The sequence below is a fragment of the Urtica dioica genome, chromosome 12 (assembly GCF_054948205.1).
Source record: "Urtica dioica subsp. dioica isolate 48M chromosome 12, U.dioica_male_clone48M_v1_H2, whole genome shotgun sequence".
Classification (NCBI taxonomy): Eukaryota; Viridiplantae; Streptophyta; class Magnoliopsida; order Rosales; family Urticaceae; genus Urtica; species Urtica dioica.
Genome location: NC_142767.1, coordinates 12,008,372 through 12,032,906, shown reverse-complemented (window position 1 = coordinate 12,032,906; position 24,535 = coordinate 12,008,372). Strand labels below are relative to the sequence as shown.

The 24,535-nt window shown below is 40.1% G+C and overlaps 1 protein-coding gene and 1 pseudogene across 2 annotated transcripts; both read left to right on the top strand.

Moving 5' to 3' along the window:
* Positions 1-6,661: 6,661 nt before the first annotated feature.
* On the top strand, positions 6,662-9,906 carry LOC149379154 (scarecrow-like protein 14 pseudogene; annotated as a pseudogene). Its single transcript, XR_016294258.1, has 3 exons — positions 6,662-6,893; positions 7,281-9,356; positions 9,577-9,906. The product of XR_016294258.1 is annotated as a scarecrow-like protein 14 pseudogene (transcript).
* A 2,290-nt stretch (positions 9,907-12,196) lies between these two features.
* LOC149379153 (scarecrow-like protein 9) lies at positions 12,197-20,661 on the top strand. The gene is made up of 4 exons (XM_089603961.1): positions 12,197-12,301; positions 12,403-12,414; positions 19,138-20,111; positions 20,332-20,661. The coding sequence occupies exons 1-3, from the start codon at positions 12,197-12,199 to the stop codon at positions 20,077-20,079; spliced, it is 1,059 nt and encodes a 352-aa protein (XP_089460087.1). The 3' UTR covers positions 20,080-20,111; positions 20,332-20,661.
* The last annotated feature ends 3,874 nt before the right edge of the window (positions 20,662-24,535 follow it).

The following is a 24,535-nucleotide window of genomic DNA, read 5'->3' as shown; positions in this document are numbered from 1 at the left end:
TGATGATGGAAGAGCTATTTAAATTTCAATTTGAATATTATATTCATGGTGTAAATTATCTGAGTATTTTATTATAAAAATTATTTTTGATAATATCTCATTTATCATTTTTATATCCAAAATTAGACATTTTTGTTTTTTAACCTTTTCAAGATGTTTGCAGCTTTATTTGACTTTTTTTTTTTTACTGTTTACAGTCAAAGCTGGTCATATGAAATCCCGCGAGACCTCATTTCCCGTATTATTGGTACTAAACCTGGCCTAACGGTAGCGGGACGGGACGGAATCCCCGCTACCGTTAGGAACAGTAACGGGAGCGGGACTCCCGCTACTGAAAACGGACGGGACGGGACTCCCGTTAAGGGGGCTAACGGGATCCGGTGATCTCGTTAGTCCCGGTTATTTTATTTTTTTTTATCTCGGCCGTTGGATCAAAGATCCAACGGCCGAAAAAAATAGCCGTTTTTTTTTAAACGTTATAATATAGCCGTTGGTGGCTATTTCGAGCATTTTTTTAATTTTTTTTTCCACTTATTTCTAAAATCTATAAATACCCCCCCCCCCCCCCATTTCATTCATTTTCTTCACACCTTTCCTTCAAACTATCTCAAATTCTCTCAATTTCAATCTCAAATTCTCTTAATCTCTCTCGATTTTAATATGAAATTCTCTCAAACGCTTTCAATTTTTCATGGCATCCTCATCCCACAACCGAGGAGGTCGAAGGGGAAGAGCTTCCCGAGGTCAACAAATGCACCGTTTTAGACGTGATTTAGTAGAATATTTTGTATCCACCGATCAATCTTTTAGTCAATACGAATCTCAAGGCTTCGTTAGATTCATTAGTTCTATAATTCCAAACGTTCAAATAATGTCTAGGAAAGCCTTGAGATCCGATATCCTAAAATGGTTTTTAGGAGAAAAAGGAACAAATGAAACAAACAATATCATCTGGTAGGTATAGCGTAGCCTTAACCTCGGATATCTAGACTGATCAATCTAAGATGGATTTCATGAGCGTAGTGCATAATATAGACGATGATTGGAACCTGAACATATGTATCATAGCCTTTAGGAGGATAGAAGGTTCTCATACTGGTGAAGACATCTTAGACATCATAGTTAGTGTTATAGCTGAGTGGGGTTTGACCGATAAGATTATATCTGTAACATTAGATAATGCCACAAGCAACAACGCCATGATTAGAGAGTTAAAGGAGAAACTTAATGTTGACGATACCCTTTTGCATCAACGATGTGCTACCCATATCATAAGCCTCATAGTTCAAGCCGGAGCCGCTAGTTATGACCCTTCGATCAACAAGATTAGGAATTACATTAGTTGGATAAATAGTTCAACCTCTAGAGTAGATGAGCTTAAGAGACGCCTTAGAGTAAACGGTCTCCAAGAGCGCACCTTTCACCTAGATAACAAAATTAGGTGGAATTCTACATTTCTCATGTTGACCAACTTTTTATCCGAGCATTATGTCGATGTTATTGTTTCTTACATTAATAGCGAACATGGCGATAACGCTATATCCGAATATGATATTAGGATGGCTGAATCATTTGTTTCTTTTCTCGACATTTTTTACAAAGAAATTTGTTATCTCTCTGCTGTTTACACTCCTACTTCTTTTCTCGGTCTTCATACTATGACCGCAATTGCTGTGCATCTTGATAAATATAAAAACGAAACAATTTTTGAAGATTCTATTCAAGCAATGACAGCCAAGTTTTTAAAATATTGGGGGCTGGAAAGGTTCCATTATTATACGGTTTTGGAGCCATTCTAGACTGCCGATGTAAAATTGGTGGTTTAAAAAAATTTCTTAAGTACATTAGAAACCATTTCATGGACCAAGATTACATTGCACTTGATCTCGCGAGGATCGTGCAAGCTTTTTTTTTTTTTATCTTTTCAAGGTATACGAGGCGAAACTCCTACCGCAATATCGAGCACAACCATCTCAATCACAGACGCAGTATCCAAGAAGACACCAATACACGAATATCTTCGTCAACGCGCCCGCTTACAGCCCATCGCCTCAACAACAAGAAGCTGAGACAAGTCAGACGAGGTCGAGCGCAACCGACGCATGGTCACATCCGGAGATCCAAGAGTACGATCGGAACGATTGAGTCAGGACAGATGACGAAGCCATCGACTTATTGGTTTGGTGGAGATAGAATGCGAGGAGGTTCCCGGTCTTGTCATCTATGGCACAAGACATCCTCACGATCCCTGTTTCAACCCTGTCATCTGAGGCGGCTTTTAGTAGAGCGGGCCGCATCATCGACGATAGAAGATGTAGCTTGAAACTGGAGATGGTCGAAGCATTGACGTGTGGTAAGGATTGGATTCAACATAGAAATCGAGCACAAGAAACATTCATGTGCTTCGATATTCTTGACGATTTTGAAGTTGATTTCGCAAATGTAAACATAAATGGTTAGACTAACTTGTATAACTAAGGGATATCCCGGCCCTTGTCCGGGATAAATTTTCAAATAATTAACGAGGAAAGGGGTGCTCTTTTCCTCGCCGTCTCACCTTTTTAGGGGTCGGTGATGTTTTTTAGGAGACCCATTTTTAATTTCACATTCTTCTTTATTATTTTTTTCTACCCACTTAGTTTAAAATCCTTTCAATTACATCCTTCTATTTAATTACTGGGATTGGTTCACATTCTTCTTTATTATTTTTTTCTACCCATTTACTTTAGAATCTTTTCAATTAAGTCCTTTTATATAATTATTTAAATTCATTTAAATCATTTTTTTTTAATTTTTTTTACGCCTAACTGGGTCCGAATCCCGTTTGGCGGTAGTCCCGCTACCGTCCCGTTCATTAACGGAACGGGACTCCCGTTTGCCCAAGTAACGGGAGTCCGGGCTTGGCGGGAGCGGGAGTCGCGGTACCTCCCGCCAAGCCAGGTTTAATTGGTACCATAAGGAAAATGAGAAAAAAAAAACCGTATTATGAAATGTGGTACCGTGACTTTTATTCTAGAACCATCCGGAAAATGAGATGAAACTGAGATCTACGTTTAGCGTCATTTAGTACCATATTTTCAAAATTATATTTTGCAATTGAAAATATAGGAATTTTTTTTTTTTAAATGCATTCATGATTAAAATAAAATGAAAAAATAAATATGGGAATCCCGGAACCGCAAAATATGGTATCGGGAATTCTCGGTACCGTGGAAAATGGTTCCAGGATTTTCCGGTATCATTTTTTTACGGTTCCGGGAGTCACATTTCCCATAAAATATGGGACGGGATCAGGAGATCCCAATTCCCGGGTTCCATATGGTTAGCTTTATTTACAGTTTCATCTAATTTTTTTTTTAGTTATTTACAGTTCGTTTAATTTTTTTCTTAATTGGTTACAATTTCATTTATGTAATTATTTATCATCTTTAAATAAGATATTTTTGTAATTCCCGTTTTGAATGGTCAGCTTCAATATCATTTTTAAATGAGGACCATTTGATGAGTGAAATTGCTAGCTGCGTCAAACACGCCCATAAAAAGTAGAGGGAGCAAGGATTTCACAAGTAATTTTGGGTTTCCTAACACGCCCATAAAAAGTAGAGGGAGCAAGGATTTCACAAGTAATTTTGGGTTTCCTACATTCAGTTGTTTGGAATCTGGTTTGAATCAGATATATTAAATTATCATAAATGGTCTATTATTATGTTGAAAAACACTAAAGAGATTCAAGATTAGCTCTCCACATAAAATAAGAAATATATATGTAAGAAGATACATGAAAAATGCTATTGCAATCAAACAAAAATGTTAGAAATCTCTATGGGAATTTTTCACGAAATACTTTGCTAGGGACCAGTGCAAAAAGTAAAACTTGTGGTCTACAACTTATCATTGTATAATTTATATCCTTATCCATCTGGTGCTTAGGAACATCTCAAATTAGTTGAGAATCATGGCTAACATAAATAAATAAATTAAAAGGTTAACAAATACAGAGCGTCATTATATTAGTTTTATTGCATCATAATTGTCTCATTAAATAAGGAAGGGTTCGCTGTTAAAAAAATAATAATAAGGAAGGGTTCAACGTTTTTTTAATAAATAAGCCAAGAAATCCAATAATAATACTCATTAAAGAATGATCTGTCATAGAGTAATAACCTTCTAGATTATGAAACTTTTTTTTTAACAAAGCAAGTGAAATGAAAATAAATAAATAAATAAAAACAACACATAAAACAAGTTTGTTAATTATAAAGAGAAAAACACAAAAAATGGAGGAAAAATGAAGTAAAAGTATACCCCACAAATTATTCAATGAATTGTTAAAAAAAATATATAAAATATTTTATTGTAAGGTTTCATTGCTATTTTTCAAATTTCTTTATTCATAAGTTAAATTTGTACACTAATATCCAACACTATGAGTACGTGAATAACCTTATTTTCCTATTTATTATAGTCTTTTGACTTCTTTTAGGTTTTTGTTTAGACCTAGTACTAAATATAATTTTCAAAAGTTATGGCCTTCTTTAGTTGTTGGCCTAAATCCATAGCTTTAATTTTCTATTGATTAAGCTTGATATATATTGGTACTCATTTCTTTCAACAGCTCCAATCTTAGCATCTAACTCCAAAGCTCAAATAAACCAAGACGAAGAGTAAGAGCCTCTACCTTTTCTTGTTACTAATTTTCCTGAAAAGTTACGAGCCAAGTGATATGTGTGTTTAATAAACACTTGTCCTATATTTTTAAGTTTAAACCGAAGTGACTAGTTAGGTTTTCCTTATATATATATATATATATATATATATATATATATATATATATATACCTTTAAAAGTCACTTTCGTCGCTTTTACAGCTAAAAAGTCCGCTTCTAAAACTAAGTCGCTTCTAATTTTAGAAGCGACATATTTAAAAGCGACATGTCACCTCGAATGTTGCTTCAAAGTCTAACAATTTGGGGCGCTAAATGACTCCCGTGAAATGGCGGTAAAGCCTTAGAAGCGACATTAGAATCGAAGTGTCACTTCTAAAATTGTTATTTTTAGTAGTGGCAATGCAATCTGCCTCTAAAGACTAAATGCGCTGAAACCACCCCGCATTGCCAAAAATACACCATTTTCGTGAATTTCTCATTTTTTTTAAGTCTTTTTGATCCGTAGATCTTATCTAAGGGTCTAAACAGCTCCGAAAATCACTCAAAACATAGATACACGAATTCAGGCACTCAAAATACATCGTTGCTTTTGTTTAAAGTTTTTCATCAATATGTGACTAGTTTTGTAGAGAACTAACAACCCAACAAGCTTTTCTTCACCTACTTCAATTATTCTTCTTTCTTCTCCTTTTTATTTACTTAGTGCACTTTAGATTATCGTTGAACATTGATTTTCTTTAATATGAATTGTTTTCCGCCTTCAATGCTTGTTTTGTTAGTTTTAACTATTATGTGTTTGATTGTAATTACGAAATCAGTTATGGGCTAAGTAATCCATGGGGTTGCGTTATAGCCGAAATTCGATAACGGTTTGGATGTTTCGTTAGGGTTAGATGATTGCTTATTTGTTTCAAGTACATAGTTGCTTGATTTGAATTGTGTTCGCTATTTTCCAGTGATTATTCACCATTAGAATTGTTGTCTATGATTTTTGATTTTCGAGGAGTAAATAGTCGTGCTTATATTTGAACCATCATTGTTGACTTATGTTAGTAGAAAACTCTAATTGATAGTGTAGCCATTTGAATTCTCGTTCTTATTGTATGTGATTGTTTTAATAGGATTAGATGCCGAGAATAACTCGAGATGGACTAGTGAATAATTTTGATGGAATGAGATTAGCTTCCACATAAATAGATTAATTTTTGTTCGAACCCAAAATCTCCAACTTAGTCGGTTTTGGTGGAATTGTAACCCTCGCTTATTCATATTACTTCGCGCTATTTTATTACTTTCTAGTCTTAAATCAATTTTTGTTTTGAGTAACCATTCAGAGTTTTTGTTTAATAGACTTTCGAATATTTTACCCATTCGTTGGACCAGGTTGTTTGGATTATTTAAACTTTACTTTGATATCATTTAATTTATAAAAGAATTGTTTATAGTGCTGGGTTACTAGTGTGCACTTGGGTCTTGTGCAAACAATGTGCATGTATTCCATAGTAGTAATGGATTCATTATTGCCTTATTGTCCTTTATTTCCTTATTTAAAGAATTCGAGAACTGTAATAATTAGTATAGTGGTTTCTAATAAATGAGGACTAAAAAATAATTAAACATAACATCAGTCCCTAATCAAAGATCTCAAAGCTAATCATGTATATGAGCAGAAATATATACAGGTAGTTTCTTTTTATGAGGCATGAGCACAAATGGCAAATTTGCTACTAAATGCTTTCGCGGGCACACAAACACAGAGTAATGTCACATTTAATTTCCATTCGAAAATTTATTAGGTCTTCATTTTAACTTTGTTTAGATTTAAATTTAAAATAATTTAAGGATCCATAATTTAATTGATTGTCGGGCGAAAAGCGTATAAGAGAAACTTAAGTCTTAAACATATGATTTATTAACAAAAAAATATCTCGGGTTTTTTTTTTCTTTTAGTAAACTCGACATGATCGTCCTTTTACCGGCCGAGGTTTTGAACGGCTTAGATTCACTCTTCTCGATGTCTCAAAAACCCTCGAATATATTCGTAAGGAAATAAAGTATTTCTCTGCCACTATCTTCGCTTGTCAGAAGTTCAGAACAGAGCACCAAAGTGCCCATTTTTTTATTTTTTTTTTTCGTTCGTAGTTCTACTTCCATTCCCTTGGAGAAGAAAGATTAAGAAATAGTTCAAAGATTTTCCTCGCTCTCCTTTCTGGGATATTTGTTCAGGTATTTGATCATCTCTTCATTTGCAATCGAAACTTACTTTTTGATCATAACAGATCAATAGGTCGGTACAATACTAGGGAAAAGAAATTGATCGAGATATATGGGTTATTCTTAGCTGTTCTAGCCTCGCTGTTTGTTTGTTTATTACTTATTTCTTGGTGAAAAGTTTCTATCGTTGATGCACTCAATCGATCACCGTTTATGACAAAGTCGTGGTTTGGGCTTTTCTTGTTTCTTCATTGTTTTGTTTTGTCTTATTTTGTTTCCATGAAAGAGTACATTATTATAATTATGTATCAAACTGTTCCAGTTCAATCATTTAGTCGTCTTTGACTCTACCCTTTTTGTCTCCTGAGTATATATTTCTCTTTTTTTTTCGTTGTTCAGGAAAGTGAGCTGAGAAAGAACTTCTTGGACAACAATCCATTATATGAATGACAGTTCATTGGATGTTGATAGTGTGAACTCAAAAAGACTGTTGATTTTAAATCCTAAGATGGTCATGGATCAATCTTTCAGTGAGCTGTATGGTTCTAGCAATGGATTGGACTTAAGTGGCGACTCCCTTCTCAATTCGGTAAACGAAAACAATGGTGAAGCGAAGAACTCGATCGCACCCGAAAAAGCAGCCGATTCGAGCGAGGACTTCGATTTCAGCGATGTTGTTCTAAAGTACATCAATCAAATGCTAATGGAGGAAGACATGGAAGAGAAGGCTTGCATGTTTCAGGAGTCCGCGGCTCTCCAGGCTCAAGAACAGTCGCTCTACGAGCTCATCGGCGAGAAATATCCTTCTATCCGCGACGACGATGGTTCTAACAAGCCACGCCAAGCCACTTCTCAGTCGTCTTGTAGCTCCTCGAGCGGGACCACTGCAGTGGAATCACCGGTGAGCACTCTGAGAGCCGTTCCGGGATCGTACGACGAGAGCGAGTCGGCGGCGCAGTTCATGAGAGGGTTCGAAGAGGCGAGCAAGCTGATCCCCAAGGCCGATAGTCTGGTCGTCGATCTGGACAGCTACAAGATGCTGTCGAAAGGGCTGAGAGAGGCGAGAATCGCGGAGAAGAGTCCCGAGAGCGGAAGGAAAAAGAACGTGCACCGAGACGAGGTGGCGGTCGAGGAGCGTAGGAGCAACAAGCAGTCGGCGGTGTGCAGCAGCGACTCGACGGTGAGCCCCGAGATGTTCGACATGGTTCTGCTGAACTGCGGGAAGAACGAGGGGTCGTCTCTCCGCGGGGTGTTGCAGAGCGGTAGTAGGGCCCGCGGGAAGAGGCAGAGCGGCCGGAGAAGCAGCTTGGTCGACCTGAGAACTCTTCTGACTCTCTGTGCTCAGTCGGTCGCGGCCAACGACCGGAGGACCGCCGAGGAGTACCTGAGGCAGATCCGGTCGAACTCGTCCCCGGCCGGCGACGCGATGCAGAGGCTCTCCCAGTGCTTCGCGGACGGGCTCGAGGCGAGGATGGCCGGCTCGGGGACACAAGTCTACAAGGCCCTGATCGCGAAACCCACCTCGGCCGCGGACGTGCTCAAGGCCTACCACCTCTTCCTCGATGCATGCCCGTTCAAGAAGCTCTCCAACTTCTTCGCAAACAAGACGATCATGAAGCTCGCGGAGGGCGCGGAGAGGCTCCACATCGTCGACTTCGGCATCCTGTACGGCTTCCCGTGGCCGTGCCTGATCCAACGGCTCTCGTCGCGCACGGGGGGCCCGCCGAGGCTGAGGATCACCGGGATCGACTTTCCCCAGCCGGGTTTCCGCCCGGTGGAGCGGGTGGAGGAGACCGGGCGGCGCCTGAAAGCGTACGCGGAGACGTTCAACGTCCCGTTCAAGTTCGCCGCGATAGCGAGGAAGTGGGACACGATCCGGCTCGAGGACCTGAGGCTCGAGGGAGGAGAGGTTCTGGTGGTGAACTGCATGCACCGGCTTCGGAATCTGGTGGACGAGACGGTGGTGGCGGAGAGCCCTCGGGACGCGGTGCTGAGGCTGGTTCGGGAGATGAGGCCGGCGGCGTTCGTGCTGGGGACGGTGAACGGGGCGTACGGGGCGCCCTTCTTTCTGACGAGGTTCCGAGAGGCGCTGTTCCACTTCTCGACGCTGTTCGACATGCTGGACACGAACGTGGAGCGGGACGTGGCGGAGAGGACGCTGATCGAGAGGGAGATATTCGGGCGCGAGGCCATGAACGTGATAGCGTGCGAGGGGGCAGAGCGCATCGAGAGGCCCGAGTCCTACAAGCAGTGGCAGGTGCGCAACGCCAGGGCCGGCCTCAGGCAGCTACCGCTCGACCGCCACATCTTCAAGATGGCCGAGGACCGCGTCAGGTCGTTCTACCACCGCGACTTTGTCATCGACCGCCACGGGGATTGGCTGCTCCAGGGATGGAAGGGCAGGATCGTCTTCACGCTCTCCTCCTGGGCCTCGGCTCCATGAAAATACAAACCATTCTTCTACACCAAGCAGAGGTAGAATTTTTATGGATCCATATATTTGTAGACTTAAATTTTAGGTAAATAACCACTTCTGTGTATTAAGTCACGTCATCATTTATGACTATTTGCTTAAGATTTATCAAACGTCGGCTTGGCTATTTTCCTAATTTTTTTCATTTTTATTTGTTCTATGTAGAATTAGATGTTACTGTTTTTATGTGTATAAATTGTCATGATGATTGTGTCTGTGCAGGTTTATTACTCGTTATTGTTACGATCAGAAGTGTATCCACTGGCTCAACATAAGAAGAAGAAGAATGAGAAGATAGTATTAACACTCAAATGGTATATAAGTTTCACTAAATAGTGTATAGAGGAAGATATTGTTTTAGGCTATATGTTGTGCCAGTAAATGTGGTTGAAGAACAAATGGTCATTTTGACTGCGTTGGCAGCAGGGTGGATAGTTTTGCTAAAGAGGGCTGAGATTCAATTTTGACATTTTTTTTGGGCTTTGACCAAATAAAAGTGACATTTTAAGTGTAATTTCATAAAGTAGACCTAAGTGTGTACAAAATATCATTACTAGATCACATTTTTTAAAAATATCTAAAACTGAACCGTTGACTCCAAAATGGATGAAAATACCCCTCTAACCTTATAAACCCTCTGTCTCTCGCATATTCTCACTCAAATCATCTTTCAAGCTCTCAGATCCTCAATACTTTGGAGAATTATGGGTAAGTTAACTAACTTTGTCATTTTGATTATATTTTTATCTAATATTTAGGGGTTTATGGAAACTTAGGGTTTAGAAAACTTTTAGATCTAGGATTTTTCGGCTAAAATATGGAAAATTAAGTTAATTTGCGACCATTTGCGATGAAATTCAAGTTACTTTGCGATGAAATAAAAAAAAACACAAAAATTCAAGATTGGGACCATTTGCGACCATTTGCGATCAAATATGACGAAATCCGACCAAATGCGACCGGTTGTGACCATTTGTGACCAAATGCGACAATTTGTGACCTGTTGCGATCAATTGCAACCCTGTTGACATTTTGATGTATAATTGATTTTGTTGATTTTTTGATGTTTTTGTAGTTTTCCTCCAAATTAATGGCACTTGGGAGAGAAATGCGCATTTATGGGTAGTCAAGGATACTAGAACTGAGTCATTCGATGTTCCGAATGATCTGACGTACACGGAATTAGTGGATAAAGTGTATGAGATGATCAATGTATCGCAACCGGTCGCAAGTGGTCGCAACCGGTCGCAATTTGATATGCATTTCATCGCAACCGGTCACAAATACTTGAAGTTCATCGCAAATTCCGAGAAAATTTTAAAACCCTAACTTTTCAAAACCGATCCAAATCAATCCAAATGGCCCTAAATCTTATATACATCTATCCTAAACACATTTCTAACTATTAAATATTAGATTTAAAAGAGAATCGAATAAAAAACTTACCTTTTTCTTGGATTGAGACCCGCGAGCTCTTGGACCACCACCGCCGCCGGAGTTCAAGCCTTGTCTAGGTTTCCATCGTAAGAGGTTGCAATACGTCATACTTGGTCGCAACCGGTCGTACGGCGTCGCAATCGGTCGGAATAGTGGAGGAGCGAATATCGGGTTTGAGAGAGGGAGGGAATATGAGCGACTGTTTTTAAATATTTATGTTTTCTTTTTCTGAAATTTTTGTTTTTTTAATTATTTTAAGGGTATTTTTTTTTTTTTTTTATCTATTTTGAGGTCAAAGGTTCAGTTTTAGATATTTTAAAAATGTGGTCTAATCATTGATATTTTGTACACATTTAGATCCAATTTATGAAATTGCTCAATGGGTATATGGATTCCTTGCCTAATTAAAATGAAATCGTTTTGACTGTTCTCACTTTCACTACTTTAACTTCACCGGTTTATTTAATTATATGACAAGTATAGTAGGAAATCATTATTGGACATGCTGTGTTTTAAATGTATCGCAAATTAGTCTTTTATTTATATTTTTTTTTTTTTTTTTTTTTACAGTTGTAGGAATTGTCTTAAAATTTACTAAAAATAGTTTTATTTTCTTCTAGGAATGTTGTCACAAGTGATATAATAAGATTTATTTTTCTATTCGAAGAAACTGAAAAATTAGAATAGGCTTGTGGTACTTGTATACTAGCGTAGTGTGTGTTCATAATTTCATGTACACTAGACACATACAAAACTAGTAGCAATAGAGGAAATGGAGTATGAGGGATTAATTGGCATCAAATTGAATATGAGCAATGCGTAACATAGATGAAGTTTTCTTTTCAAGGTTCTCACAAAACTTTGGAAGTCGGGCAAAATGGTGGATACTACGTGTTTTCACGCCGGCCTTCGTGATCTTTATCAATGGGAGCCCCTTTAAGAATCTCGAACTTGAAATGAGCTTAAGACAAATGCTGATTCTTGTGATCCTCTAAAAATCTATCTCCTAAAAAATGGCTCTATTTTTTCTCTGTTCTCTCTCCTAAACCCTAAACCTAACTCTCACTTCTAACACCACAAATGGTCGGAGAGAACGGTTTTCACATCTCACCACCCCCTTAGATCTACCGGATTTTCATTTTCGTCCAAGTCTGTGTCGGTTTCAGCCCTGGGCGTCAACCCACGCGCCGCCACACTTGGCCCACGTGCCTTCTCTTCTGCCACGCGTGAGAAGGCGCCACCCCCGGTTGGTTTTTTCCGATTTTTCCGACTCCCGCTGTTTCGCTTTCCCCTTCTCGACCTTTCTCTCAAAATGCCATCTTCTCTATCCGTCTTTTTCTTCTCCATCTTCTTTCTCTTTTTCCTTTTTCCTCTTCACTCTAAACTACAACATGGGTTTCTAATTATGGTGGTGCTAAGAGATAATGCGTTCATAGACTATTATGTCGTAGAAGACAAACGATTCTCGGTGTCTCTTGGCAGAGATGGTGGTATCGTTCGTATTATGGAGGTCTGTCGAAACAATTCTTTCAGCATACTTCTAAACAGAGCGACGGCAGGATGGTTGGTGAACACGGTGGAGTAAGGTTATGGGCTATTTTCTGCAAACAGATTTTAAAGGAGGTTCGTAGGGAACGATTGTTGGAATCGATCTAGGGTTTAAGAAAATAATTAACGCTTCGGGAAGCGGCGGAATTTTAAAAATTTTCTTTTACAAGTAAAAACGGTTTTTACTAACCTAGACAAGTGCAAGTACATGTAATTAAAAACTAATATGAGCTAAGAAGTTTACTAACCTTTCTTGAAGCTTGATCTTTGAGAAGCTCCTAGAAAGTTGCAACGCTCGTCTCCCCTCGCAGCACGTCTCTCTTCCTTTCCTCGGCACCTCGAGCAACCACGAAAGTTTCTATCACTAAATCACTCGAAATAAAGGAATTAGTGAGTGGGCACTTTTAAACACTACGACTTAAGAACAAGTCTTGAAGTCGCAGAGCTAAACACTAGGTAGAGTGAGGACCTAGGTGCCAAAACAAGAAAAATCGAAAATAAACTAGAGAGAGAGAGAGAGGGGCGGCAACCACAAGTTCTAGAGAGAGAAGCTCTCAATCTCTAACTTATGTGGAATGAGAAAAATGAGAAGAATGAGGCTCCTATTTATAGGAGAGGTCTTACCTTCAATAAGGTAGTTTCCTCTTCTATAGAATATCACATATTCATGAGCCAATTTCCTCTTTTCCTCTATGATGCACTCGGCCAAGGTGGGCTTCATTAAGCCTTGGATTTGTTTCCTTTTTTTGTTCCTTGCCTTGCTTCTTACTTGTGTTGGGCGCCTACCTTTTATTTCCCTTAGAGGAAATTTGTTTCCTCTTTTTCTTTTGGCAAGTATCTTCATACATTTATGCACAAAATATTCTCTCTTGTCACATGGGTATTTGGGCGCCTATAATGATACTAGAAAGGCCTTCTAGAAGCTTTTCCACTTGTTCATGACAACATGAAAAAGGCCCATTAAGAATTTTCAATAAAATTCTTATGAAATGAAATTAATTCACAAGGCCCAATAATCAAGTTATGGCCGAGTGACATTAAGTCATCAAATGAACTTGTCAAAAAATTAATTGACATTCATTTCATCATATGTCTCAAAAGACAAAAATACCCTTTTGACTATTTTCGTTCTTGTTTTGACTTAGCTTCCAGTTTAACTATTCCTATCGATGTGATTCGTGACAGTGACCTCATGGACCCAAATGAACAAAGCTTGAGCTAAACACTTGGACTCAAAATTTCACAAACCTTTTCCAAGTTTAGCTTAATGCCAACTGACTCCACTAAAGAGCTGACACTGAAAATCTCTCGGTTCAAATGAATTTATTTTCTACTCAAGAATTCGACCTAATTATGATGAGCGGATCCACTGAATATTATCTATGTTTACCCTTCATGAATGTCATCAGCTAGTCGGGATTTACTAAATTACCATTTTACCCTTCTAGCTGTTATTTCCTCAACTCCTTTGTCGCTTGTGAATAAGTTAGAAACAATGTATTGACGAGGAGCTAACAAGTCACATTGTTTCATCCAAAAGAGTCAGGACTCAATTTGGACACTGGCCAGTTCATTTATTCACACTCCAAGGAACAAAGCATGAGGTGACATACATTGCATTTAAGCAATCTTGTACATGAATTCCGTATCTATGAGAACTTCACAAAGTTACTCATGACAGACTCACAACTTAGTACTTCACCAATAGGCCTTGTTCGGAATCACATAGTGAGTCCGAACTTTGACTTTCTCAAATGAGAATACTAAGGTGTGAAATGGCATGTCTCATTTCAGGATTAAGGTAAGCATGATGCAATTCATACATAGTGACTTCGAGACATAAGAGGTTAAATGGTTTGTTCTTATATTGTCTCTAGAAGTGCACTGGTCAATTCAGTACCTTCGGAAGATACCTAGAAGAACTATAGAGTCCCCAACTCTCAATGCCTCATAACCAGACATCATAGAATCTTCTAACAATCGTACTGAGGTCAATAGTCCTTTGACCCTAAGATTGCGAATATATCGTTTTAAGCAAACTACGAAGAGTTTGTTCATGCAAATCTACATTTGTCTCTTCGTAAGTTGTTAAGTTTGTTTATGGACTAAAAGACTAAGGTTTTATCATAAAGCTTCAAACAAAGAAAGAATGAATGAACGTTTCAACTTTATTAATGAATAGATAGGCAATTACAAGCAAGAGTCTTCATGAGATTTTATTACATCAAATGTACAAAATAAAGACTACAGCTCTTCTTGTGGGCACCATTGACAACAAACTCCCACTTGACTCAAAGAAGGTGTGTGTAGTCCTTCATGCCTAATCCCTCACGATGTTGGTCGAAGACCTTGTTCGCTAGGGCCTTGGTGAATGGATCTGCGAGGTTGTCCACCGTTGAGATCTTCTTCACTTCCACGCCTCCGCGCTGCACGATCTCTCGAATCAAATGGTATTTCCTCTCAATATGCTTAGAGCGCTTATGGCTTCTAGGTTCCTTTGAGTTAGCGACAGCCCCACTATTATCACAATAAAGGGTCATGGGCTCGTTGACGTTTGGAACAACTTCCAAATACTTAAGGAATTTTCTAAGCCATACAGCCTCTTTGGATGCTTCACAAGCAGCCACATATTCTGCTTCCATTGTGGAGTCAGCAATGCAAGATTGCTTAATACTTCTCCACACAACAGCTCCACCATTAAGGATGAACACAGATCCCGAAGTGGATTTCCTGGAATCCTTATCCACTTGAAAATCGGAGTTGGTATATCCCGTCATAGTCAGGTCAGTACCTGAGTATGTAAGCATCAAGTTCCTAGTTCTTCGAAGATACTTAAGAACATGCTTAACAGCAATCCAGTGCTCGGGTCCAGGGTTGGATTGGAAACGACTAACTACGCCAACGGTGAAACAGATGTCAGGTCTAGTGCAAAGCATAGCATACATGAGGCTTCCTACGGCAGAGGCGTAAGGAATCTTCCTCATGTCTTCAATCTCTTGTGCAGTCTTGGGAGACTGGTCCTTAGAGAGTGAAACTCCATGCCTAAAGGGTGTTTGCCCCTCTTGCAGTCTTGCATCGAGAAGCGATCCATCACCTTATAAATATAAGATGCTTGAGAGAGCGACAGGGTCTAGTTTTTCCTATCTCGAAAGATTTGGATCCCCAGAATGTACGCGGCTTCTCCTAGATCCTTCATATCGAATTGCTTTGCCAGCCAGACCTTAACCTCAGATAACTTACCCACGTCATTACCAATGAGTAGTATATCATCTACATATAGTACCAGAAACACAACTTTGCATTCGTGTATTAACTTGTAAACACAAGGCTTATCTATTGACTGTTCAAAGCCGAAGCTCTTTACAGTTTCATCGAATCTAATATTCCATGACCTAGATGCTTGCTTTAGTCCATAAATGGATTTAAGCAACTCACAAACCTTGGTCTCTTGACCTTTATCCACGAAACCGTCTGGTTGAGCCATGTAAATGCGCTCGTCAAGATTGCCATTCAGAAAGGCTGTCTTGACATCCATTTGTCAGATCTCATAGTCGAGAGCTGCAGCTATGGATAGGAGTATGCGGATGGATTTAAGCATCGCGACTGGCGAGAAGGTTTCTTCATAGCCAATCCCTTCTTGTTGGGTATAACCCTTCGCCACAAGTCGTGCTTTGAACGTCTCGACGTTCCCATCAGGACCCCTTTTCTTCTTGTATATCCACTTACACCCTACGGGTTTAATCCCTTCAGGAAGGTCTACAAGTTTCCAGACTTTGTTGACATACATCGAGTGCATTTCAACTTTCATGGCATCAAGCCAAAGGTTTGATTCAGAACAAGCCATCGCTTGGCTATAGGAAACAGGGTCATCCATGTCGGAGACGGCTACAAGAGAGTCTCCATAAGACATGTACCTGTCAGGCTTTTGAGTAGCCCTCCCACTACGTCTAAGTACTACTTGACGAGATTCTGATGAGTTAGGTTGTGTTTCAGTTGGGGTAAGAACAGTTCTTACAGATGAGGTAGAAGCTTCATCACCCAACTTTTCTTCAATCACAATTTTGCTTCTAGGTTTCGCATCCTTCATGAAGTCCTCCTCAAGGAAACGAGCATTCGTGCTAACGAAAGTCTTATCGTCCTCGGGACTATAGAAAATGAAACCTTTGGTTTCCTTTGGATATCCCACAAACAGGCACAATTCTGACCTACTAGCCAACTTGCTAGTCTTTTGCCTTAGCACATGTGTAGGTCAACCCCAAATTCGGATGTGGCCCAAACTTACTTTACGGCCAGTCCATCTTTCATAAGGAGTACCAGGAACCGTTTTAGACAGAACTTGGTTCAGAATGTAAGCGGTTGTTTCGAGGGCATATCCCCAAAAGGAAAGCGGGAGTGATGAGTAACTCATCATCGATCTAACCATCTCCATAAGAGTTCGGTTTCTTCTCTCTGACACTCCGTTTTGTTGAGGTGTGCCAGGTGCGGTAAGCTGAGAAGCAATACCTTCTTCTTTAAGAAAGTCATTGAACTCTCCAGACATATACTCACCACCTCGATCAGATCGAAGGGTTTTGATCACTTTGCCAGTTTGCTTTTCCACTAAAGCCCTAAAGACCTTAAATACGTTAAAGGTCTCGGATTTGTGTTTGAGCAAATAGACAAACCCATATCGTGAGTAATCATCAGTGAAGGTAACGAAGTATTCGTATCCTCCACGTGCATGTTGGCTGAGCGGACCACATACATCAGAATGTATTAGTTCCAGCAACTCAGTGGCTCTTTGACCTTTATCAGAGAAAGGTTGCTTAGTCATTTTTCCTTCTATGCAGGATTCACAAGTAGGTAGTGAACCTATTGCAGAGGCTTGGAGTGGACCATCCCTCACAAGTCTCTTAATCCTTTCTAGACTGATATGACCAAGTCTTAAGTGCCATAGGTGTGTTGATTTTGTTAGATCGGAGGATTCAGAAAGTTTGATCCTCTTTGGCTCCCTAATTAGATCATTATCTATTTCGGTGTCTAAAAGAGAAGGTTGGGTGGGATAGATGTAGAAAAGAGCATTCTTCATACATGCATCAGTGACAAAAGAATTATCAGGAAACGAAATACGAATTCCATTCTTAATGAACTTTAAACAATAATCTTGCTAACGAAGACGAGCAACGGATATTAAGTTCTTCCCAAAGGTAGGAACAAAATATACATTATTCAAGTTTAAAGTGCGGTCTTCAAAAGACAGCGTCACGGATCCCACAGCCTTTGCAGACACCAGGCTCCCATCACCCCATTTGAAACAGAACTCGCCTTCCTCTAAGCTTTTGGTTTTCTTGAAACCATTCAAGGAACAACACATATGGTTAGTAGCAGCGGAGTCAAGAATCCACGTTGATACATTATCAGCTACTAAGCATGCTTCGGTAACTAGTACAATACTATGTTCCTTTGCTTTGAGATTGGCATGACAGTTCTTTTTATCGGCCTTGTGAGGTCTCTTCTTAGTTCCAGAGGCGGAGGCTCTTTGCTCAGTAGCATGTGCCTCTCCTTGATTCCTCTTTCTCTTAGTGAGACCTTCAGCAGTGTGAAACTCCTTCATAAGCTTGGTAACAGTGTACTCTAGCTTGTTTATGGAGTAGTTCATCTTGGCGGTATCAAGAGATGCGGGGAGAGTTTCTAAGATCATATCTATGATATTCTTCCCATCAATCTCAGATCCTAGGATTTCCATTTTATTCAGAAAACTAATGATCAGTATCATGAAGTCTCCAACAGGAGTCCTAGCCTGCATATGACAGTTCATAAACTGTCGGACTGCTTGTAGCCTTGTTTGATGCATTTTCCATCCAAACATCTCAAGGAGATTGTAGAGCATGTCAGCGGCAGTCTCGAAGTCACGATGTTGCTCTTTCAGCATATTGTTCATAGATGCCAAGATATAGCACGTCACAATCTCATCGGATCGAAGCCAGGCCGCTAAGGCGTCATTGTCCTCTTGAGTTGAATCATCATTCGTCAGAGGAGGACACGGGGTGGTGAGTACCCATTTGTGCTTGTTAACGGTAGGTATTATGTCGAGGTTACGTTTCGAGTCTATGTAGTTTTCGTTTTCGAGTTTGTTCGAGGAAAGAAAGAAAGAGAGAGAGTTGGGAGACATATTGCCTATAAAAGTTGAAACAAGTTTATGATTAGTCTTTGGTTTATGATTTAAGTTTGTTTAAGACTTTATAAAATCCAAAGGTGTTATGAACGAAATGACACTTTACTCCTTCGAGGGAAGGCCGCAACGAGTCTCTTTTCATAAGTAAATGACTCATCATTAATGCATAGCCAAGATGTCAATACATCAATTTTGACTAGCCACCTTGTAAATTGGTTTGATCACTCACATCCTTTCGCAGGGCCTCGAGGGAGGATTACTAGGGATTGAGTCTAAGTGTGTAACCAACCACTTAGTCCAAAAGATTGACTTTGAAAAACAATCCGCCGAGGGGAGGTCTTGTCATCATCGTCTCACTCTCGGACGTAGCTCATTGAGCAATGATCAGAGCAAAGCGCCCTTGAGTACTCTCATTTAAGAGAGGGCCACGAGGGTGACTCTTAGTCCGGCGACACTTGCACTTTTCATTAGTGTTGGGGATTGTGGGTTACAAACAACAAGTATAACCCTCCCACTTAGTTTTTGGAGATGGTTCATCGACTCTTATAACTTCGGAAACAGATTTCCTAGTTAGAGAGCGACAGAGCGGACAACTAGAAGAGAATCCTAGATCGACATGTTCAGAGCAGTATTAGTGCATAAAGGCCCTGATCGCGAAACCCACCTCGGCCGCGGACGTGCTCAAGGCCTACCACCTCTTCCTCGATGCATGCCCGTTCAAGAAGCTCTCCAACTTCTTCGCAAACAAGACGATCATGAAGCTCGCGGAGGGCGCGGAGAGGCTCCACATCGTCGACTTCGGCATCCTGTACGGCTTCCCGTGGCCGTGCCTGATCCAACGGCTCTCGTCGCGCACGGGGGGCCCGCCGAGGCTGAGGATCACCGGGATCGACTTTCCCCAGCCGGGTTTCCGCCCGGTGGAGCGGGTGGAGGAGACCGGGCGGCGCCTGAAAGCGTACGCGGAGACGTTCAACGTCCCGTTCAAGTTCGCCGCGATAGCGAGGAAGTGGGACACGATCCGGCTCGAGGACCTGAGGCTCGAGGGAGGAGAGGTTCTGGTGGTGAACTGCATGCACCGGCTTCGGAATCTGGTGGACGAGACGGTGGTGGCGGAGAGCCCTCGGGACGCGGTGCTGAGGCTGGTTCGGGAGATGAGGCCGGCGGCGTTCGTGCTGGGGACGGTGAACGGGGCGTACGGGGCGCCCTTCTTTCTGACGAGGTTCCGAGAGGCGCTGTTCCACTTCTCGACGCTGTTCGACATGCTGGACACGAACGTGGAGCGGGACGTGGCGGAGAGGACGCTGATCGAGAGGGAGATATTCGGGCGCGAGGCCATGAACGTGATAGCGTGCGAGGGGGCAGAGCGCATCGAGAGGCCCGAGTCCTACAAGCAGTGGCAGGTGCGCAACGCCAGGGCCGGCCTCAGGCAGCTACCGCTCGACCGCCACATCTTCAAGATGGCCGAGGACCGCGTCAGGTCGTTCTACCACCGCGACTTTGTCATCGACCGCCACGGGGATTGGCTGCTCCAGGGATGGAAGGGCAGGATCGTCTTCACGCTCTCCTCCTGGGCCTCGGCTCCATGAAAATACAAACCATTCTTCTACACCAAGCAGAGGTAGAATTTTTATGGATCCATATATTTGTAGACTTAAATTTTAGGTAAATAACCACTTCTGTGTATTAAGTCACGTCATCATTTATGACTATTTGCTTAAGATTTATCAAACGTCGGCTTGGCTATTTTCCTAATTTTTTTCATTTTTATTTGTTCTATGTAGAATTAGATGTTACTGTTTTTATGTGTATAAATTGTCATGATGATTGTGTCTGTGCAGGTTTATTACTCGTTATTGTTACGATCAGAAGTGTATCCACTGGCTCAACATAAGAAGAAGAAGAATGAGAAGATAGTATTAACACTCAAATGGTATATAAGTTTCACTAAATAGTGTATAGAGGAAGATATTGTTTTAGGCTATATGTTGTGCCAGTAAATGTGGTTGAAGAACAAATGGTCATTTTGACTGCGTTGGCAGCAGGGTGGATAGTTTTGCTAAAGAGGGCTGAGATTCAATTTTGACATTTTTTTTGGGCTTTGACCAAATAAAAGTGACATTTTAAGTGTAATTTCATAAAGTAGACCTAAGTGTGTACAAAATATCATTACTAGATCACATTTTTTAAAAATATCTAAAACTGAACCGTTGACTCCAAAATGGATGAAAATACCCCTCTAACCTTATAAACCCTCTGTCTCTCGCATATTCTCACTCAAATCATCTTTCAAGCTCTCAGATCCTCAATACTTTGGAGAATTATGGGTAAGTTAACTAACTTTGTCATTTTGATTATATTTTTATCTAATATTTAGGGGTTTATGGAAACTTAGGGTTTAGAAAACTTTTAGATCTAGGATTTTTCGGCTAAAATATGGAAAATTAAGTTAATTTGCGACCATTTGCGATGAAATTCAAGTTACTTTGCGATGAAATAAAAAAAAACACAAAAATTCAAGATTGGGACCATTTGCGACCATTTGCGATCAAATATGACGAAATCCGACCAAATGCGACCGGTTGTGACCATTTGTGACCAAATGCGACAATTTGTGACCTGTTGCGATCAATTGCAACCCTGTTGACATTTTGATGTATAATTGATTTTGTTGATTTTTTGATGTTTTTGTAGTTTTCCTCCAAATTAATGGCACTTGGGAGAGAAATGCGCATTTATGGGTAGTCAAGGATACTAGAACTGAGTCATTCGATGTTCCGAATGATCTGACGTACACGGAATTAGTGGATAAAGTGTATGAGATGATCAATGTATCGCAACCGGTCGCAAGTGGTCGCAACCGGTCGCAATTTGATATGCATTTCATCGCAACCGGTCACAAATACTTGAAGTTCATCGCAAATTCCGAGAAAATTTTAAAACCCTAACTTTTCAAAACCGATCCAAATCAATCCAAATGGCCCTAAATCTTATATACATCTATCCTAAACACATTTCTAACTATTAAATATTAGATTTAAAAGAGAATCGAATAAAAAACTTACCTTTTTCTTGGATTGAGACCCGCGAGCTCTTGGACCACCACCGCCGCCGGAGTTCAAGCCTTGTCTAGGTTTCCATCGTAAGAGGTTGCAATACGTCATACTTGGTCGCAACCGGTCGTACGGCGTCGCAATCGGTCGGAATAGTGGAGGAGCGAATATCGGGTTTGAGAGAGGGAGGGAATATGAGCGACTGTTTTTAAATATTTATGTTTTCTTTTTCTGAAATTTTTGTTTTTTTAATTATTTTAAGGGTATTTTTTTTTTTTTTTTATCTATTTTGAGGTCAAAGGTTCAGTTTTAGATATTTTAAAAATGTGGTCTAATCATTGATATTTTGTACACATTTAGATCCAATTTATGAAATTGCTCAATGGGTATATGGATTCCTTGCCTAATTAAAATGAAATCGTTTTGACTGTTCTCACTTTCACTACTTTAACTTCACCGGTTTATTTAATTATATGACAAGTATAGTAGGAAATCATTATTGGACATGCTGTGTTTTAAATGTATCGCAAATTAGTCTTTTATTTATATTTTTTTTTTTTTTTTTTTTTACAGTTGTAGGAATTGTCTTAAAATTTACTAAAAATAGTTTTATTTTCTTCTAGGAATGTTGTCACAAGTGATATAATAAGATTTATTTTTCTATTCGAAGAAACTGAAAAATTAGAATAGGCTTGTGGTACTTGTATACTAGCGTAGTGTGTGTTCATAATTTCATGTACACTAGACACATACAAAACTAGTAGCAATAGAGGAAATGGAGTATGAGGGATTAATTGGCATCAAATTGAATATGAGCAATGCGTAACATAGATGAAGTTTTCTTTTCAAGGTTCTCACAAAACTTTGGAAGTCGGGCAAAATGGTGGATACTACGTGTTTTCACGCCGGCCTTCGTGATCTTTATCAATGGGAGCCCCTTTAAGAATCTCGAACTTGAAATGAGCTTAAGACAAATGCTGATTCTTGTGATCCTCTAAAAATCTATCTCCTAAAAAATGGCTCTATTTTTTCTCTGTTCTCTCTCCTAAACCCTAAACCTAACTCTCACTTCTAACACCACAAATGGTCGGAGAGAACGGTTTTCACATCTCACCACCCCCTTAGATCTACCGGATTTTCATTTTCGTCCAAGTCTGTGTCGGTTTCAGCCCTGGGCGTCAACCCACGCGCCGCCACACTTGGCCCACGTGCCTTCTCTTCTGCCACGCGTGAGAAGGCGCCACCCCCGGTTGGTTTTTTCCGATTTTTCCGACTCCCGCTGTTTCGCTTTCCCCTTCTCGACCTTTCTCTCAAAATGCCATCTTCTCTATCCGTCTTTTTCTTCTCCATCTTCTTTCTCTTTTTCCTTTTTCCTCTTCACTCTAAACTACAACATGGGTTTCTAATTATGGTGGTGCTAAGAGATAATGCGTTCATAGACTATTATGTCGTAGAAGACAAACGATTCTCGGTGTCTCTTGGCAGAGATGGTGGTATCGTTCGTATTATGGAGGTCTGTCGAAACAATTCTTTCAGCATACTTCTAAACAGAGCGACGGCAGGATGGTTGGTGAACACGGTGGAGTAAGGTTATGGGCTATTTTCTGCAAACAGATTTTAAAGGAGGTTCGTAGGGAACGATTGTTGGAATCGATCTAGGGTTTAAGAAAATAATTAACGCTTCGGGAAGCGGCGGAATTTTAAAAATTTTCTTTTACAAGTAAAAACGGTTTTTACTAACCTAGACAAGTGCAAGTACATGTAATTAAAAACTAATATGAGCTAAGAAGTTTACTAACCTTTCTTGAAGCTTGATCTTTGAGAAGCTCCTAGAAAGTTGCAACGCTCGTCTCCCCTCGCAGCACGTCTCTCTTCCTTTCCTCGGCACCTCGAGCAACCACGAAAGTTTCTATCACTAAATCACTCGAAATAAAGGAATTAGTGAGTGGGCACTTTTAAACACTACGACTTAAGAACAAGTCTTGAAGTCGCAGAGCTAAACACTAGGTAGAGTGAGGACCTAGGTGCCAAAACAAGAAAAATCGAAAATAAACTAGAGAGAGAGAGAGAGGGGCGGCAACCACAAGTTCTAGAGAGAGAAGCTCTCAATCTCTAACTTATGTGGAATGAGAAAAATGAGAAGAATGAGGCTCCTATTTATAGGAGAGGTCTTACCTTCAATAAGGTAGTTTCCTCTTCTATAGAATATCACATATTCATGAGCCAATTTCCTCTTTTCCTCTATGATGCACTCGGCCAAGGTGGGCTTCATTAAGCCTTGGATTTGTTTCCTTTTTTTGTTCCTTGCCTTGCTTCTTACTTGTGTTGGGCGCCTACCTTTTATTTCCCTTAGAGGAAATTTGTTTCCTCTTTTTCTTTTGGCAAGTATCTTCATACATTTATGCACAAAATATTCTCTCTTGTCACATGGGTATTTGGGCGCCTATAATGATACTAGAAAGGCCTTCTAGAAGCTTTTCCACTTGTTCATGACAACATGAAAAAGGCCCATTAAGAATTTTCAATAAAATTCTTATGAAATGAAATTAATTCACAAGGCCCAATAATCAAGTTATGGCCGAGTGACATTAAGTCATCAAATGAACTTGTCAAAAAATTAATTGACATTCATTTCATCATATGTCTCAAAAGACAAAAATACCCTTTTGACTATTTTCGTTCTTGTTTTGACTTAGCTTCCAGTTTAACTATTCCTATCGATGTGATTCGTGACAGTGACCTCATGGACCCAAATGAACAAAGCTTGAGCTAAACACTTGGACTCAAAATTTCACAAACCTTTTCCAAGTTTAGCTTAATGCCAACTGACTCCACTAAAGAGCTGACACTGAAAATCTCTCGGTTCAAATGAATTTATTTTCTACTCAAGAATTCGACCTAATTATGATGAGCGGATCCACTGAATATTATCTATGTTTACCCTTCATGAATGTCATCAGCTAGTCGGGATTTACTAAATTACCATTTTACC